The sequence below is a fragment of the Tinamus guttatus genome, unplaced genomic scaffold (genome assembly GCF_059628265.1).
Source record: "Tinamus guttatus ecotype Peru unplaced genomic scaffold, ASM5962826v1 Tinamus_guttatus_pri_ptg000315l, whole genome shotgun sequence".
Lineage (NCBI taxonomy): Eukaryota > Metazoa > Chordata > Aves > Tinamiformes > Tinamidae > Tinamus > Tinamus guttatus.
In genome coordinates, this window is record NW_028288849.1 from 1,102,022 (window position 1) to 1,116,800 (window position 14,779).

Here is a 14,779-nt window from a genome sequence, read left to right on the forward strand (position 1 = left end):
GCCAGGCTGGATTCCCAGAACGCAGGCGCAACTTCGTCCAATGTTTTGGGATGGGGCCCCACATAAACTGGCTATAGTTCTAGGTCAAAAGCTGTCTTTGGGAGGTGCTAAGTCTCCATGGCCTGTCTAGGGTCTTGAAACAGCTTATTTGCATCTTGGCTTCCGGGCAATTCCCCCAAGTGGTGGTTTTTTTTTTTTTTTTTTTTTTTGGTCATTTGGCTGGTTTCCCCCTGCTGCCTTGCCCTTTTTCTGTAAAGAAATGGGCACGTCCAACATGCTGAGGCATAAGAGAACTATTAAAAAGCTGTAATGTGAATACATTTTCCCTTTTGAGGAAGCTATTTTTATTAATATGCTTTTAAACCAAAATATAAGTGGTTGCATGAAGCCTGCAAGATGTTATTATCAACAAAAGGATAAAAATGCAAGCCAGGGTGAGAGATGCTGCTCCCTCGCCAGTGTGCATATGATCTAGGCTGGAAAGGGTCCTGCAGCCAAGAGTGAGTAGTATTTGTCCCAAATAAGAACCCCGGTGCATAATTAGCAATATTTGTCTAGTCAAAGCTGTTCAATTTCACCCCTGTGGTGGTTTCAGTCAGGCTGATTTCATCCCAGAGCACCCAGCTCTGCAGGCCGGCACTGCATAGCTTAGCTGGGTCAGCTCACTGCCTTAGGGTGCCAAACCTTGCGGTACCACGCGTGCTAACTGCTGCATTTATCCAGCCGGATAACTCTGAGCGGAGGAGAGCTGAACACAGGGCCGTGCCCGGAGCCCTGCCGGCGGAGAGGCCGCAGCCCGGGCAGGCCGCAGCCGGGTGAAGCAGCCCGCAAAGACGACGCTGCCGCTCGCGGGGCCCTGCGCGCCCTCGGCGGCTGCCCCGGCCGCTGCCCGTGCCGCTCGCGGCTGGCGCGCGGCTGCTGCGCGCGGGGCGCCGTCCCGGGGCCGCAGGACCCCCCGCGCTCCCACCTCGGCCCGGGCCCCCGCGGCCGCGCCGCCTCCCTGCACAACATGGCGGCCGCGCCGCCCCGGGGCAAGATGGCCGCCGCGCGTGCCCTGAGCAAACATGGCGGCGGCGCCTTCTTCCGCTTCCGGGGGCTGCGGCGGTTGGGGCAGTCATGGCGGTAGCCATGGCGGCGCAGGCCGCGGTGTGGTTCGGGCCGGAGGTAACGGCGCGGCGGGTCGGGCCGCGCCGAGCTCGGTGCTGCGGGTCGGGGCTGCGCTCAGCGTGGGCCCGCGCCGCGAGGAGGGTAGCGGAGCTGGGGAAGGGGCAGGAGCACCGGCCTTAAGGGGGCGGCTGAGGGAGCTGGGGTTGTTTAGTGCGGAGGAGGCTCGAGGGAGGCCTGATGGTTCTCCATGACTGCCTGAAAGGAGGCTGTAGTGAGCCGGGGGTCAGTCTCTTCTCTAGAGTAACTACCCATAGGGCAAGAGGAAATGGCCTCAAGTTGCACCAGGGGAGGTTCAGTTTGGATATTGGGGAAAATTCCTACACAGAAGGAGAGGTGAAGCTTTGGAGCAGACTGCTAGGGGAGCAGTGAAGTCCCTGTCCCTGACAGTGTTCAAGAAACGCGTAGATGAGGCGCTCGGTGCGTAGATGAGGCGCTCAGGGGCACGGTTAGCAGGCACGGCGGGGATGGCTTTACGGCTGGGCTCGGTGATCACTAAGGCCTCTTCCCACCGCGCTGACGCTGTGCCCGCGCAGACGGAGCTGGCGCCCTGTCCCCACGACGCGCAGCACCGCGTGCCGCCCGCCTCGCTGCAGCGACATGCGGCCGCGTGCCGCCTGCGCCGCATGGGCTACTCCGACCAGGAGCAGGTGGGTCCCGCGGCGGAGCCTGCGCGGCCTCCCCGCGCCGCAGCCTCCCCGCGCCGCGGCCTCCCCACGCCGCGGCCTCCCCGCGCCACGGCCTCCCCACGCCTCGCCTCGCCTTGCCTTGCAGGAGGCCATGTACGACGCCAGCTTTTTCTACGAGAAGCGGCAGGTGCCCACGGTGACCATGGGTGAGTGTGTGCGGCCGCGCGGCCCTTGCCGTAACGCACCGGCCCTGAGGGCCGTCATGGCATCCCCAGGCCGCGTGCCCCAGACCTCTGCGCTGCAGGTCCCTTTCCACCTTGTGGGGCCTTTCCACCTTTGAGCCATGGAGGATTTTGTTTTTCTGTAGGTTACTGGGTAGGGTCTTCCTGCATCCTCCTTATAGCGAGTGCTGAAAGTGTGTTTGTACTAAAATATGTGCTTAGAAGGGAGGAAACCTGGCTCAAGTTTGGTTGTAGTAATGATGCAAAATAAAGTTGATTTTTAGGGGAGTGTGTGTGTATATATGCACATGCATGTACCGATACATATATAAATATATATACACACACACACGCATACACAAATATATGCTTTTTTTTTTACCCATCTCTGTAACCCAGAAATCTTTCCTTTTTGTCCCCTCCATTAAGATGTGGAATAGATTAAAATAACATTTTAGTTCCTACTCCATCTCTGCACAGATGAGCTACTAATGCTCAGTAAAATACCATAATAGAGGTTGGGGAGTAAAGACTGGTTCCTGCCAGCTGCTTCGTATAAAAGCTCTGTGATATTTTGTTTTCTCTTCCTGCAGATAAAGATCTACAGTTTCACATTGTTCAGCAAGCTAGAGCTGAAAGTGCAAAAGAAGGTGCAGGCTACAGCCAAGGTAACTAGAGAATGTTGGTACTGATACAACTTCCACTCATCTGTGGAGAGCTGCTCATATCTCTTCCTGCCCAGCTTCCTTGATTCCACTTGTGAATTGCTGCCAATACTTTTTTTTTTTTTTAAATATTCTTTCCTTCATACATTTTGGAGGATCACCGCTTTTTCTGCTCAGTTCTGCTGAGGGAGTTTGCGTATTTTGTACTCAAACCCGTAGTTCCCATCAGGATTGGAAAATCCTTACTGCAAATTCAGGAATGTTTCTAAAGCACTCTTCCCTCATCTCCTGTCCCACTACCTATGACTGTCTTTTTGCCTGCCTTTCCTGATATTATCCTCTGCCCTTTGGGCCCTAGATGCTTCTCAGGCTGCTCCCAACTTGTTCTTTATGGAATGGCAGGGGAGCAAAGGAACAGGAAGGGCTGTTTTAAATTTTATTTAAGGATTCACTGTTAGGAATGAGCTATATGTGCTTGTCCACCTCTCCGCAAATCAGAAACAAAGAAACGAAAGTACTGTTATTATGTGAAATTATTTCAAGACTCTGTTAAGAAATGGTATAATAAATATGCTGCTACCTGTGCAAATCTGATGCTGTCCTTTGGCACTGGGACTCGCTGTTTTTTCTATGCCTCACTTGTCAGTGGGATTTGTGACCAGTGTGGGACACAGTTGAAGACTAATTTAGGTTTCTGTTTGGGAGGTGAGGCCAAGACAGAGTGGAAAAGTGTGGCTATTTTTTTTTTTTTTAAAAAAAAAAAGGAAAATGTTTTGTGTGCTTGGCACCATATTTGGGTTATGTCAGGTGCAATTTCTCCAGAGGCTGGTGGTAATTTAGCAATTTGATGCAGATGATACATTCAAATAGAGAGGAAACAGATAACCCCTTATTCTGAGGAGTACACTGCAGAGATACGTCTCTGAGCCACTAGATGCCAGTGTTTGCTACGCACTTCTCAGTGCAATCTGACATTGCTTTGGAGAGAGCCCTGATCCAGCAGAATGGCTTCTTGGCCCTACTTTAGGATTTGCTGTTTTGGAATTACTTGCCTTATTTAAAATCTTTAGCAATAAAGAGACAAATGGAAAGCATCAGTAATTGGAAGGTTCCTGTTGACTGATGCTGAAGCTCTTTTTTTTTTTTTTTTTTAAGAAATGTCTAACTATATTTAGAATAAATGTATAGTGGGAAAGGCTAATAATTCAAGGGGAGAAGAAAGCAGGCAGCGAGGTTGTTTTGATAACTTTCAGCTTAGAAAGAGAATTAATTTGGAGCAACTTGGGAATACATTTGTAGCATTTTTAGCTATAGCAGTGTGTGATAGTCTATTTTAAAAAGTCTGAAGCAGATGAGAGTGTGAGTATGACTGATTTGCACAGACAACAGTTGGTCATGTAGTCCCCTGGATGCTTTGGTCTTGTTGACAGAACAACAAATAATTTTGAAGCTTTTACCTCTCAGAAAGCTTTAGGAGCAAGATTCACACGTGAGTTAGAGCTCTTCAGACAGCAGCTTCGTCTTCCTTGTTTTAGTTTGAAAGCCAAAAGCTGAGATCAGTGGGCAGAGCTTTTTATTTTATGGGTGCTATTATGTTCCCTTCAAAACACGTAAAAAATAATAACAACTACAATGTAAATGATGCAGAGACGTTATAGAATTTGTGTGTGGTTTGGGAGGTGGGATTGGAGTTTCTCTTTAAGTAATTTTTATCCTTTCAAATGAAGTTTCATGCAGTTTTATAGGGCAGGATGAAGACCACTTGGGTGCCTCCTGCTTTCGAGCTCCTGTGTGCTCGCGCTGTGCTGCTCAAAGCTGCTCTCTGCTCACCTTGCAGGCTGTTACTCCTCGGTGCCCGTGGAGGTCCCACAGAACCACAAACGTTTCACCTGCGACCTGACTCAGGCCGACCGGCTCGCCCTTTACGATTACATCGTTGAAGAAACGAAGAAGCAGAGGTCTAGGTCCCAAATCACGGAAAATGACAGTGATCTCTTTGTGGATTTAGCAGCAAAGATCACCCAAGGTTTGAAACCAGGCTCTAGTTGAGTCTGTCACACAGAACTTCTCATTCTGTGCTTGCTCGGAGGCCAAATTTAATTTCTTATGCTATTTTTATTGTGAATAATGAAGACCTATCAGAAAAGATCAGTTTGGTATTGCTTTTTTTCTCAGAAAGCCTCCATGCTGTTTTTTTTTTTTCAGTACATGCATGGTGTGTATCTCAGACAAGAGAAGTACTTCTGTCTTTGATGTAACTGATATCAAGTTACTTACTGTCAACAACTTATTTTGTAGTTTGGGGAGAATATTTGCTCTAAGAGACGGTGAGATTAAAGATCACTTAAGAGTGAAAGCCTAACAAGAGAGGTTGGCAGTCATCTGACAGAGCTCTTGAGCAAGCCACAAACAGGTGTATCACGCCATGCCATGCTGCTTATCACTGTTGTGCCTTGCCAGTTTGTATTTATACCAACTGAAACATATATGTGCTCTTCTGTGGGCTCTGCTGTGCCTAGAGGGTAGGAGATTAGCGTTTGCCACCTACACATGTAACTGTTTTACAAAATTAGTTTTCCTCAGTCTTTGTGTCTTGTAATAGTGCTGGCTTTGAAAAGGTGGTCTCTGTTTTGGAGACATTTCACCATTTGGATCACTGCCAGGAGACTGAGATCACGTAACATTTGCATGGTAGTTTCTTGGTCTCATGTGGATGTCTAGCAAGACAGTTGAGAGGAAGCTTGTGCTAAACCTCGTTTCATGATGGTTGCTGGAAAAACCACTGGAGAAGCTTCTGTTCAGAGGCGACACTTTGTGTTTCAGACTTTATTTCTAAAGCAGCAGAATTATATAGCTGCAGGTGCTAATGTTCTGCTAATAACCATGTGCTGTGTTCTTATGTTTCTGGCAGATGATAGTCAGAAAGGCCCCAAATCCCATCTGGAGATTCTGGCTGAAATGCGGGACTACAAAAGGCGGCGTCAGTCGTACAGGGCCAAGAACGTTCATATCACAAAGAAGTCTTACACAGAGGTGAGTATCTAAGAGGAAGCCAGGAGGATTTCTTGCACACAAGGACTTGTTCTACCTCGGCATAAAGAAGGGTGGGCCTGTTCAGACAAGGAAAATGCTTTTTCTTCTCATGCTTGCATCCTCCCTTATTAGAGTTGCAAATTATAGAGACCCTCCCCACCTCAAAAAAAAGTCAAATCCAAAGAATGTTTACTGCAGCAAGTTACAAATAACAGCAGTATTTCTGTTGAACTCTGTGAAATGAATGTGAAATATAGACAAGATACAGTTAACTGTCTGTTATAAAACGGTGCCATTAAAGTTATGTTGGATTTCTCTGTCTGCAAATAAGAATTGCCACATAGACACATGATGTACAGCTTTTTCAAGCAGTATAACCTTCTCCTATGTGGTTACAAGTTCAGGCCACTGCCATAACATGCTGTTTGTTTTGGTTTGTTTTTCCCCTAACCTTCAGGTGATTCGGGATGTCATTGGTGTGCACATGGAAGAACTCAGCCATCACTGGCAGGAGGAAAACAGGTTGGATAACGCAGAAATATGTGAAGGCGGGAAGTCAAAGTCTTCAGGAAGGTATTCCAGGGCTGCCAACTTTCCAGGGAGTGCAAAAAATGCTTTCTGTGGGGCCAGCACCATCCTGACAGCCTGCAGTGTCACCCTAGTGTGTCTTTATAACAGCACATACAACCCTTGTCTAAGCACAGTTTCTTTCCTGCTCGTTCTATTAAGTGCCTGCTTGCAAAGTTCTGAAAGTCAGGGGAAATCTTATATTATTAGCAGGTCAATAAATTATGAAACTGACTGAAAACTATAGCAACTAAGGCTGTTTTGCTGAATAAAAGCAGTAGCCTTCTCTTCTTCAGGAGGGAGGAGAGGCGCTCGGCCTCGGTGGACTCGCGGCAGTCGGGTGGGAGCTGCAAGGACACTGAGCGCCCGAGGCACCGGAGGGAGAGCAGCAGGAGCCCGAGCAAACGGAAAAGGAGTCGTGAAAGAGGCAAGGACAGAGATTCTCGGAGAAAGAGGGAAAGGTGAGCCAAAGGAGGGGCAAACAACTTGTGCTTCTTAAGGGAGCAGCAGCAGCCATTGTGTGGGTAGCAATTTAGTGCCAAGAGTTGTAATAGTCCAAGTAACAAGCTAGGAGAGTCCTGTATACAGGGTAACACAGTTGGAACAGGATTTGCTGTGATATCCTAAAGAGCAGTCTGCATTTTCAGCATTTACTGTCCTTTACCTCTGAAAGGAGCAACTTCTACTGTCACACTGCACAATCGGGTCTGGGCTCCTTCAGGGCCTGTTTTTTCCTTAATCAGCACTATTATGGGGACAGATGGTGCAATTAAGGTGGCATTAGGCAGGACAAGCACATGTCACCTCTGGCAGGATTTGCGCTGGGATGGAGCAGATCAGACCGTTTCGCTAATACGTACCTGCACTCTCCTGCTTAGCTCTTCCAAACTGCTTTGGGGAGCCAAGGCTGTTGGCCCTTTCGTGGTTCTGACTGTACTTCAGGCAGAGGCAAACAGGTGTAGACCAGATCTTCCAGCCTCCATTAGCCCTAACTTTTATGGAAGAAAAGCATGCAGGTATCAGCATGGAGAGGAATGACTGTTCATCTCAAAATTGCTTTCAGTATATTGTTTAGGATCTACTGCAACACTTAACTGCCACTGTGGAATTATATAGCACAACTTTGATGAAAACAGCTTGGGAAATATTTTTTTCTGGCTTTCATGAGGATATGATTACACTTGACAAGGGTTTCTGAAACTGTGTGTTTTACCCATTTTCCATTGGTGGATGAGGGTTGTGTGTCATTTCAGGGACGATGACAAGTATCACAGCCACAAACGAAGAAAGTAGAAGCAAGAAAATGGTGGTAGGATTTATTTGGCAGCTCTTTAAAAAAACTACTGGTCCCGGAAGAGCTGTTGCTGCTGCTGTTGTGCCCAGGACACCTAATGGGGTCGTTGCCGCACAGCTCTGCAGAAGGAAAGTCTCACCTCCTGTCATGAGGGAAGGTGTCAGCATCACAGTGTGGCCCAGGAATGCAGCTGATGATACCATCAGCAGAAAGCGGGATGAGGAATGGAAACGGAGGCTTCCCTGGCCCTCAGAAACCACGTCCTGAGTCTGCATCCAGCACAGGCCTCAGGGTGACTTACAGAACCCAGGGCTCAACTACGATCAGGCAGCATGAAAGCAGCTCGCCCTGCCCCCAGGGCTTTCCAGCAGCTGGGTTAAGAGAGCTTATTCAGAGAGACAAGGTGGAGTCAGGTCAGTCAGAACTCAGCGTGCTGCAGAAGCATAACAAGATGCAGTAAAGTTAACAGTCCAGACTTCAAGTATTATTATTTTGTATTTTATTTATTTCTTACAAGTAAAGTATAATTGGAAAACTAATAAAATATGTTTTACTAAGTATAAAAAAAAAATGTGGAAACCCTTAAGTGGGGAGAGGTGGGAGAACTGCATAACCACATGTTCAGCTAACATCCAATAAAGACACTTTTAAGAGCAGGACAAATTAAGTGCCCAAGAATATTATTATTTCAAATTTGTAATTAATTTGTAAGTAGTGTGTTTAATCCTCTGAATAAAGGCGACTTCCACGTCTTCATTGCTGTTTCTGTGCTGAGCTGGTGCTGAGGGGCAGCTTGGACATGGACAGTGTGGAGGGGTGGCTGAGGAAGTTGCGGAGCTGCACCATGCCGGCCTGCTTGTCCCTGCGCAGAAGCAGAGCAAAGGGGTGGTTGGGGGCAAAGCCGAGGGGTGGGGGTGCCCTTGGGTGCTGCTAAGACACAAGCCTTCCCAAGCATGGGGCAGCATAAGCTCCTCCCCAGGTCAGCATCTCCTCCTTGCTGACGGGATAGAGGATAGGGCAAATACTCTGTTTTCTACCACCGTTGAAACTACTCCCTACTCCTGCTTCCACCAGGCCAGACACAACCCATTATAAAAATAAAAGCATTTGTAGTATACTGTCAAAGGACTCTCTAGAATGCAAAATAGCTCAAAGGCGAAATATCAACTAAAAACAGACTACAAGCACAGAATCAGTATATTTTGAAGCTAGTCTTAACCACTCCTTTGATTAAGGCTATATATCTGAGTAAAGCAGGTACAGCTGCATTACAGGAGCAATCATATGAATGTTACATGGAAGGACTTTTTTTCTTTTTTTGCTCAGGCAGTACTTAGGTGATAACATTTACGAAATTTTGAAGTGACTGAAGGAACAGACTTATATGAAAATCCTATAACATATTTTTAAAGTCATTTTTCTACTGGTTAGATTTTGTTTCCTTAAAAAAAAAATAAAAGGTATTGTCCTTGAAACTTAAAGGCACCATTATTTCATAAAAAAGGATTCATCCTCGTGGATGTCTTAAAGTTTACCATGTGACATATATAGCCTTGAAATCCCAGGATAGATGAGATGATAGATACACAGTGTGCCTGTCCCCACAGGTAACCAGAGTGCCAAAAAGCCTCTGACCAGGGTAACCTCACAACTGTGCACCGGGATTCAGGGACATCTTGGTGCTCAATCCCTTTCCATCTGCCCCTTAGCTACTAGCAACTATGTGATACTGTACTAAAATAATTACCTTGCAAATGAAGTAAAAACAAACGCACTGGAAATACATTCAGCATCCGCAAATGAGAATGAGTTACATCAAGACAGGAAGAACTGTCAAGGTCAGATAATATCCAGCCTTTGTCCTTTATATACCTTTATATAAGACCGTGCCAGGAAGGTCAGTATACCACAGTTGATGCCACAAAATTTGAAGGGACGTGGAATTTAGTGATCCACATATTAAAAAAATCCCATCTATTTTTTTTTTTTTTTAAACTTACGCATGTTCTTTAATGGAGACAAGGAAGGCTTCAATCTTCTCCTCTGGAATATCTCCATCTATACCAGCCAAATACGAGTAAAGGAATGAGAAGGTCTCGAACGCGATGCGAGCTGGTCCACCATCTGGGTCGGCTGTTAAAATCTCACAGGCATATTTCATTGAGCTCAGCAAGGACTGTGCGGAGCCCAGTCAAGAAACGAGAGGAACAGTATCAGAGCCCTGAACATACCGTGACAAAACAGAGACTTAAAGCTACTCAAAACTAGTGCAGAAAAAAAAAGGTTTTACTCCAAATTGACCCCCAAGTGCAGGCCCAGGAACGGAAACAATCATGAAGTTCTAGTAGGGATGAGAGTTAAAATGACCAGAATCCTACGATAGTTACAGACTGCAAGGGCCAGCCCAAGCGTCGTCTCCAACACAGCCAAACTGCACTGCCACACTGCTACCACCACTGCTCAAGGCTTGGCATACCTGTTCTTGGTGCAATTTGTACAATACGGTTTCATCTTTAGAACTGCTGGTATTTACCATCTTCCCTACCTGCAGTTAAGTTCCATTTTAGCAGTTAATAGAAAAAGCACTGTGGCAGTGGGGAATAGAACTGAGAAAGGGATAGTTTAAATGGACAAAAAAAATGTACTGATTACATTGCCAGGCTGGCCCCATCTTTAGGACTTCCAGATACCATAACATTCTCAATACAATATTTATTTAACATACATTTTTGTCTCATTGCTCCTTTTTTTTTTTCCTCCCCACTGTAGAAGTCACCAAAAATGTTATCTCACATTTATAGGAACATCAGCTTAATGTGAGAATATTTTAGAAGCTCTCATTCTGTCGTAAAACTGCTCTCTTACAACCTTATCGCTCTCATTAAAAGAAGAAAATGGAGATTTAGCAGTTAGTTAACTGCTACTATGAAAATGCGATCAGCTATATAATCAATTAATACTCGATGTTTCATCTCTCACTCAGCTCTTCTCCATGGACACACTGATGCCATAAGTATCACTCCATCATCCTCACCATGAGAGCACAGCTCACAGAGGTAGCCAAACACAGATGATACCACTATGCTACCTAACCTCAAAGTCCATTTGTATCAAGTATTCTGCGGTCTACTAAATATAAGGTCTTTTACTTTTGTAAAAAGCTTTTTGAAGGTTGCTGATGTGAACATACCCCACCGAGAACACTGCACCCAAGTGCCAGAATTTTCATCCATTCCACCTCGTCACTGAAGTTGTCCAGCTGCAGAATCGCCCTCAGCTGCTCCTCGGGCAAGCACAAGCGCTTCCATTTCTCCTTGAGTTCTGCAACGTTCACCAAGACTTTTGGCGCAAGCTTTAAACAAAACCACAGGGCCACGTTCAGAACCCCGAGAACCAGACTGAGGCTTAACACACAGTCCCTCTCCAAAATACATCAAATATTGAAACAGACAACACCCGGGACCCAAGTATGTTTTTTTGTCTAAGAAAAACACAATAGTGTTCGATAAAGGCTGCTTTGTACCTGTTTGTGCAAGACCTTAAGGAGTCCTAGGGTCAAACCAGTGTCCGTTTTCTGTGTTGCTACAGGCATTTCAAGCCTTGCCTTTACAGGAAGGGGTTCGCCTTTTGACAGCGCTGAGAAATAACTAAGTAAAAGGAAACAGCAACACACTTCAGTGCCCATGATAACTTAAGCTACAAAGAAGTCCTTAAAATTCTATAAGCAAATCTATGTGCTCCTGAGCAGAAACAGCAGTAAGATCGCTGCTTGCTGAAGCTCCCATCCCAGCCTGTGCCTAAATGCCATGCTGCTTTTTAGTGGAAGCCACAACCTTTACATTTTACCTTTTTATGATACTTCAATAGCTCTTAAGGTACTGAACTTGCACTGTACATGACCCTCTCTTCCTTGGCAAAGGCAGAGGGTGATTTATTAACACTGGAGCGTGCTTGGAAAGGGAAAGCACAAACTTTCCCCAGGACACTGCCCAGCACCCCAAGGCTGACTAACAGGCCACTCTCACGCTGCCTGAAATGCCCAACCAGCTACTTACACTTCAACACTTGCCTAAGTATTTTTGATATTTCTGGCCACTGCAAAATAAAATGTAACAAACACAGAAGAACTGGAATTAGAATCATATCCTTTTGATTATAGGGCTCACTGTTATAGCTAGCAATAATCTAAAATTGAATGATCAAGGCAGATAAGGGAGGGAGAGAGGAAAAACACAAGAAAAATGCAAGCAAAACTTGGCTTTCACTCAGCCAAAGGTAGGTGTAGCTTCAATCCCACTTCCAGGTTATCCCATACTGTGCAAAGATGGGCAGCAAACAGCACTGCAGAACTGAACCATCTTAATTATCTATATTAAAAGAAAAAAAACGTGTACGCAGCTGTATGAAACCTGGGCTGGTTTTCTGCCTGACCAGTTTTCTGGTCTGATTACTCTCATCGCCAAACACCACAACATGAGATACAACCAAGCTGCTTAAGCAGCACTAACACGGCCCACAAAACCACAGCCGCCTCCCGCTCTATTTGCTTCCCAAATTCAGGCCTTAGGTAAAACCATCTGAGGTAGAATGTGTTCCAGAAGGAGGAGTGTGCAGGGAACAAGAGTCACCCATGGACCTGCTGAGGCAGCACTGGAAAGCTCGCTTGCTTTAGCCGGTTCCCTATGCTGTACCCAAGCCAAGAAGCTCATCCATGACACATGAGCACGTCTCGCCTGTGGAGCTCTCCGCAGCTAGGAACACCGAGTGCAAGGAGTTGAGGTGAAAATAACACATCAATAGATAAGAGAAGCAGAGTGTTGCAAACAAAACAGCTGCATCATCTGCTGAGGGATTTTCTTTCTTATGGACACCATCTAAGAGCCGTAACAGGCTCTTTTCCCATTTCATTAATGTTTCAGGAAATTGTTCCAGGGAGCAAACAAAACCCCCAAGTTTTCTAATTCTTAAGCCTTGCTATCTTATCTCCACATTTCCTTTAAATTCTGAGAAGTTTCATATCAGGAAAAAAAAACCTTTTTTAAGACAGCGGTTAAGGAAAAAAAACCTACATGGAACCTAGTGCACAGATATGCCAGATCTAAACCTCAGTGGCAAGGAAAATCAAGGAGACCATTTTTAGCTTTCTAACAAGCTGCATTCTATCACACACCCCCTCTGTGCATTACAAATTTGTTCAACACCTCTGCCAGCATAACGGTCGGGGCAACAATGTGTTTTTGTGCCCATACACATCATGAGACGAACACTACACTTACCCAGCTGCCCACTGCAAAACATCACGAGGTTGAGTCCTAATAGCAGCTTTGGTAAACTGCTTCAAAATATCTGGTAGCTCGGGGGGGATTTTGATCTGCTGAGCACAAAACATGGTGTCTGGAAGAGGCATGGTCCTTTCAAATTTTGCTATGCAGACCTGTAAGAATTAAAACAGCAGTTGATAGATGGAGAATGCAAATAAAAGCCGGGCTGTCTCTAGGATCCTCCCATATGCAGCTATTGGGGCTAGAAAATACTGTGCTAACCTCAGAAGGATGGACAGACAGACAGACAAGCACTAGAAGTCTAAATACCTTGCCTGATGTTTCCACTAAGTGGGGCTGGAACTCCAACAGTTGCTCCTTACCAGTGAACTACACTGGTTTTAGCTCCAGACTCGGATCAAAGATTTTCTGCACAAGAAATACGCAGGTACGGGAGACCCCTTTGACATGTAATATAATAGACCCTAATAACAAAGGCATAGCAAGAGGACACTTCACCTTCACAATTCTGTATTTACATATGCTGTAATCACGCTCACTTTGCTCACGAAGCTATGTTTGCTCCTAACATATGGGTTGCAAGGAATCCTGTTCCCCAAGGTGCAAAAAAAGGGGGGAATTACGTCAGTGTATTGGCTATTGTTTGGCCCTTATCCCACTGCAGCACCTGAGCAAGTGTGCTTACCGGGGAATCCGAGCACCCTCCTCGCGCCGTCCAAACAACCACCCTTTGGCTAAGGCTGTGCTCAACGCACTCCGTCAGCAACGATTCAAGGTCGCAGCCATAGCCAAAGGATTGAAGCTCAAGGAGAGAAGCTAGGGGTTTTAGGATAGCCTAGAGAGCAGGAAAAGATTATGAAAGGAATATCTGTAGATTTATATATGCACACACATGGGATACACACATGCACGTGCACATGGGAGGCATTTGAAGAAAATAATCTAAAAATAAAGAAGAAAGAAAGGTTAGAACTGCTTACGTGCAGCAAGCACTAGGCCGCAGACCTGGTGGCAGAGCTGCACGCGGGCAGCTGCTCCCCACGCAGGGCGACGCGCGGCCGCACGGAGCACGACCCCGGAGCACGACCCTGGAGCACGGCCGCACGGAGCACGACCCTGGAGCGCGGCCGCACGGAGCACGGCCCCGGAGCGCGGCCCCGGAGCACGGCCGCTCGGAGCACAGCCCCGGAGCACCGCGCACGGCTGCCGGCAGCGCCCACGGCCTCGCCAGGCGCCCCGCGCTGCCAACGGCCGCCGCGTCTCCGGGCAACGCGGTGCTGCCGCCCCACAACACAGCGGCGCGGCCGCGGCGGCACCGGCAGCGAGGGGCCGCCATGGCGGGGCCGTGCGGGAGGCCCGGCACCGGCACCGGCCTGTTCAGAAAAACGGCAAGAACAGCCCCGCTACTGCCACCTTCTCGATCCGTACCAGGCTTTCACCAATGAGGACAACTTCAAGGCCAAACACTGCAAACATCAGTCATGTATAAAGCTGCCAGGCCACGTTATGGGATATAGTAGCATGTAAAGTGAGACATTTTCTATGAATATTTCATTACAAACTGTGCTATTATTAAAACTGGTACTTTCAGATACACCAGAAATTGGGGAACAAAAAGCTAACACTGTCCTACAGGTATAAAAAAAAATAATTAGAAAACATACAACCAATTCATCACCCACAGCCCCAGAATGCTGCTTGATCTATAGAGGGGTCACTAAAGCAATCTTTGCATAGTTGCATGTATTAAATACACCTCCCCAAGCCCAACCAACCCCCCAACTCTTTGGGGTCACTGGCCAAGGATCATGTTTAACTCGGAGGAGAAGGGGGACACAAAACCCAACAGATGCTCTACCCAACTTGCAAGTTGCAGGCATCCTTACTAGGCAGTCTCCAAGTTTATGAACTGAATGAGCTGCAT

At 46.7% G+C, this 14,779-nt stretch overlaps 2 protein-coding genes across 3 annotated transcripts; one reads left to right on the plus strand and one right to left on the minus strand.

Annotated features, from left to right (window-relative positions):
- Positions 1 to 1,125: 1,125 nt before the first annotated feature.
- SNRNP48 (small nuclear ribonucleoprotein U11/U12 subunit 48) lies at positions 1,126 to 7,618 on the plus strand. 2 transcript variants are annotated; one of them, XM_088528920.1, is made up of 9 exons: positions 1,126 to 1,164; positions 1,701 to 1,814; positions 1,939 to 1,999; positions 2,608 to 2,682; positions 4,517 to 4,705; positions 5,591 to 5,712; positions 6,170 to 6,285; positions 6,576 to 6,740; positions 7,533 to 7,618. In XM_088528920.1, the coding sequence occupies exons 1-9, from the start codon at positions 1,129 to 1,131 to the stop codon at positions 7,570 to 7,572; spliced, it is 918 nt and encodes a 305-aa protein (XP_088385046.1). In that variant the 5' UTR covers positions 1,126 to 1,128; the 3' UTR covers positions 7,573 to 7,618. The 2 variants fall into 2 exon arrangements, with proteins under 2 accessions (XP_088385046.1, XP_088385047.1); XM_088528921.1 differs by having other exon boundaries at positions 6,579 to 6,740.
- A 679-nt stretch (positions 7,619 to 8,297) lies between these two features.
- On the minus strand, positions 8,298 to 13,037 carry ROPN1L (rhophilin associated tail protein 1 like). Its single transcript, XM_010216182.2, has 5 exons — positions 12,850 to 13,037; positions 11,097 to 11,220; positions 10,764 to 10,925; positions 9,574 to 9,749; positions 8,298 to 8,435 (listed from the first exon to the last, which is right to left on the minus strand). The coding sequence occupies exons 1-5, from the start codon at positions 12,978 to 12,980 to the stop codon at positions 8,327 to 8,329; spliced, it is 702 nt and encodes a 233-aa protein (XP_010214484.1). The 5' UTR covers positions 12,981 to 13,037; the 3' UTR covers positions 8,298 to 8,326.
- Between the last annotated feature and the right edge of the window lie 1,742 nt (positions 13,038 to 14,779).

Coding starts and splice junctions, on each gene's coding strand:
- SNRNP48 (XM_088528920.1), top strand. CDS start 1,129: ATGGCGGCGCAGGCCGCGGTGTGGTTCGGGCCGGAG. Junction 2,683..4,516: donor AGGTGCAGGCTACAGCCAAG/GTAACTAGAGAA, acceptor CTCACCTTGCAG/GCTGTTACTCCTCGGTGCCC. Junction 6,741..7,532: donor TCTCGGAGAAAGAGGGAAAG/GTGAGCCAAAGG, acceptor GTGTCATTTCAG/GGACGATGACAAGTATCACA.
- ROPN1L (XM_010216182.2), bottom strand. CDS start 12,980: ATGCCTCTTCCAGACACCATGTTTTGTGCTCAGCAGATCAAAATCCCC. Junction 11,221..12,849: donor GTTTTGCAGTGGGCAGCTGG/GTAAGTGTAGTG, acceptor CCTTTTACTTAG/TTATTTCTCAGCGCTGTCAA. Junction 8,436..9,573: donor GTCTCCATTAAAGAACATGC/GTAAGTTTAAAA, acceptor GCTTCTGCGCAG/GGACAAGCAGGCCGGCATGG.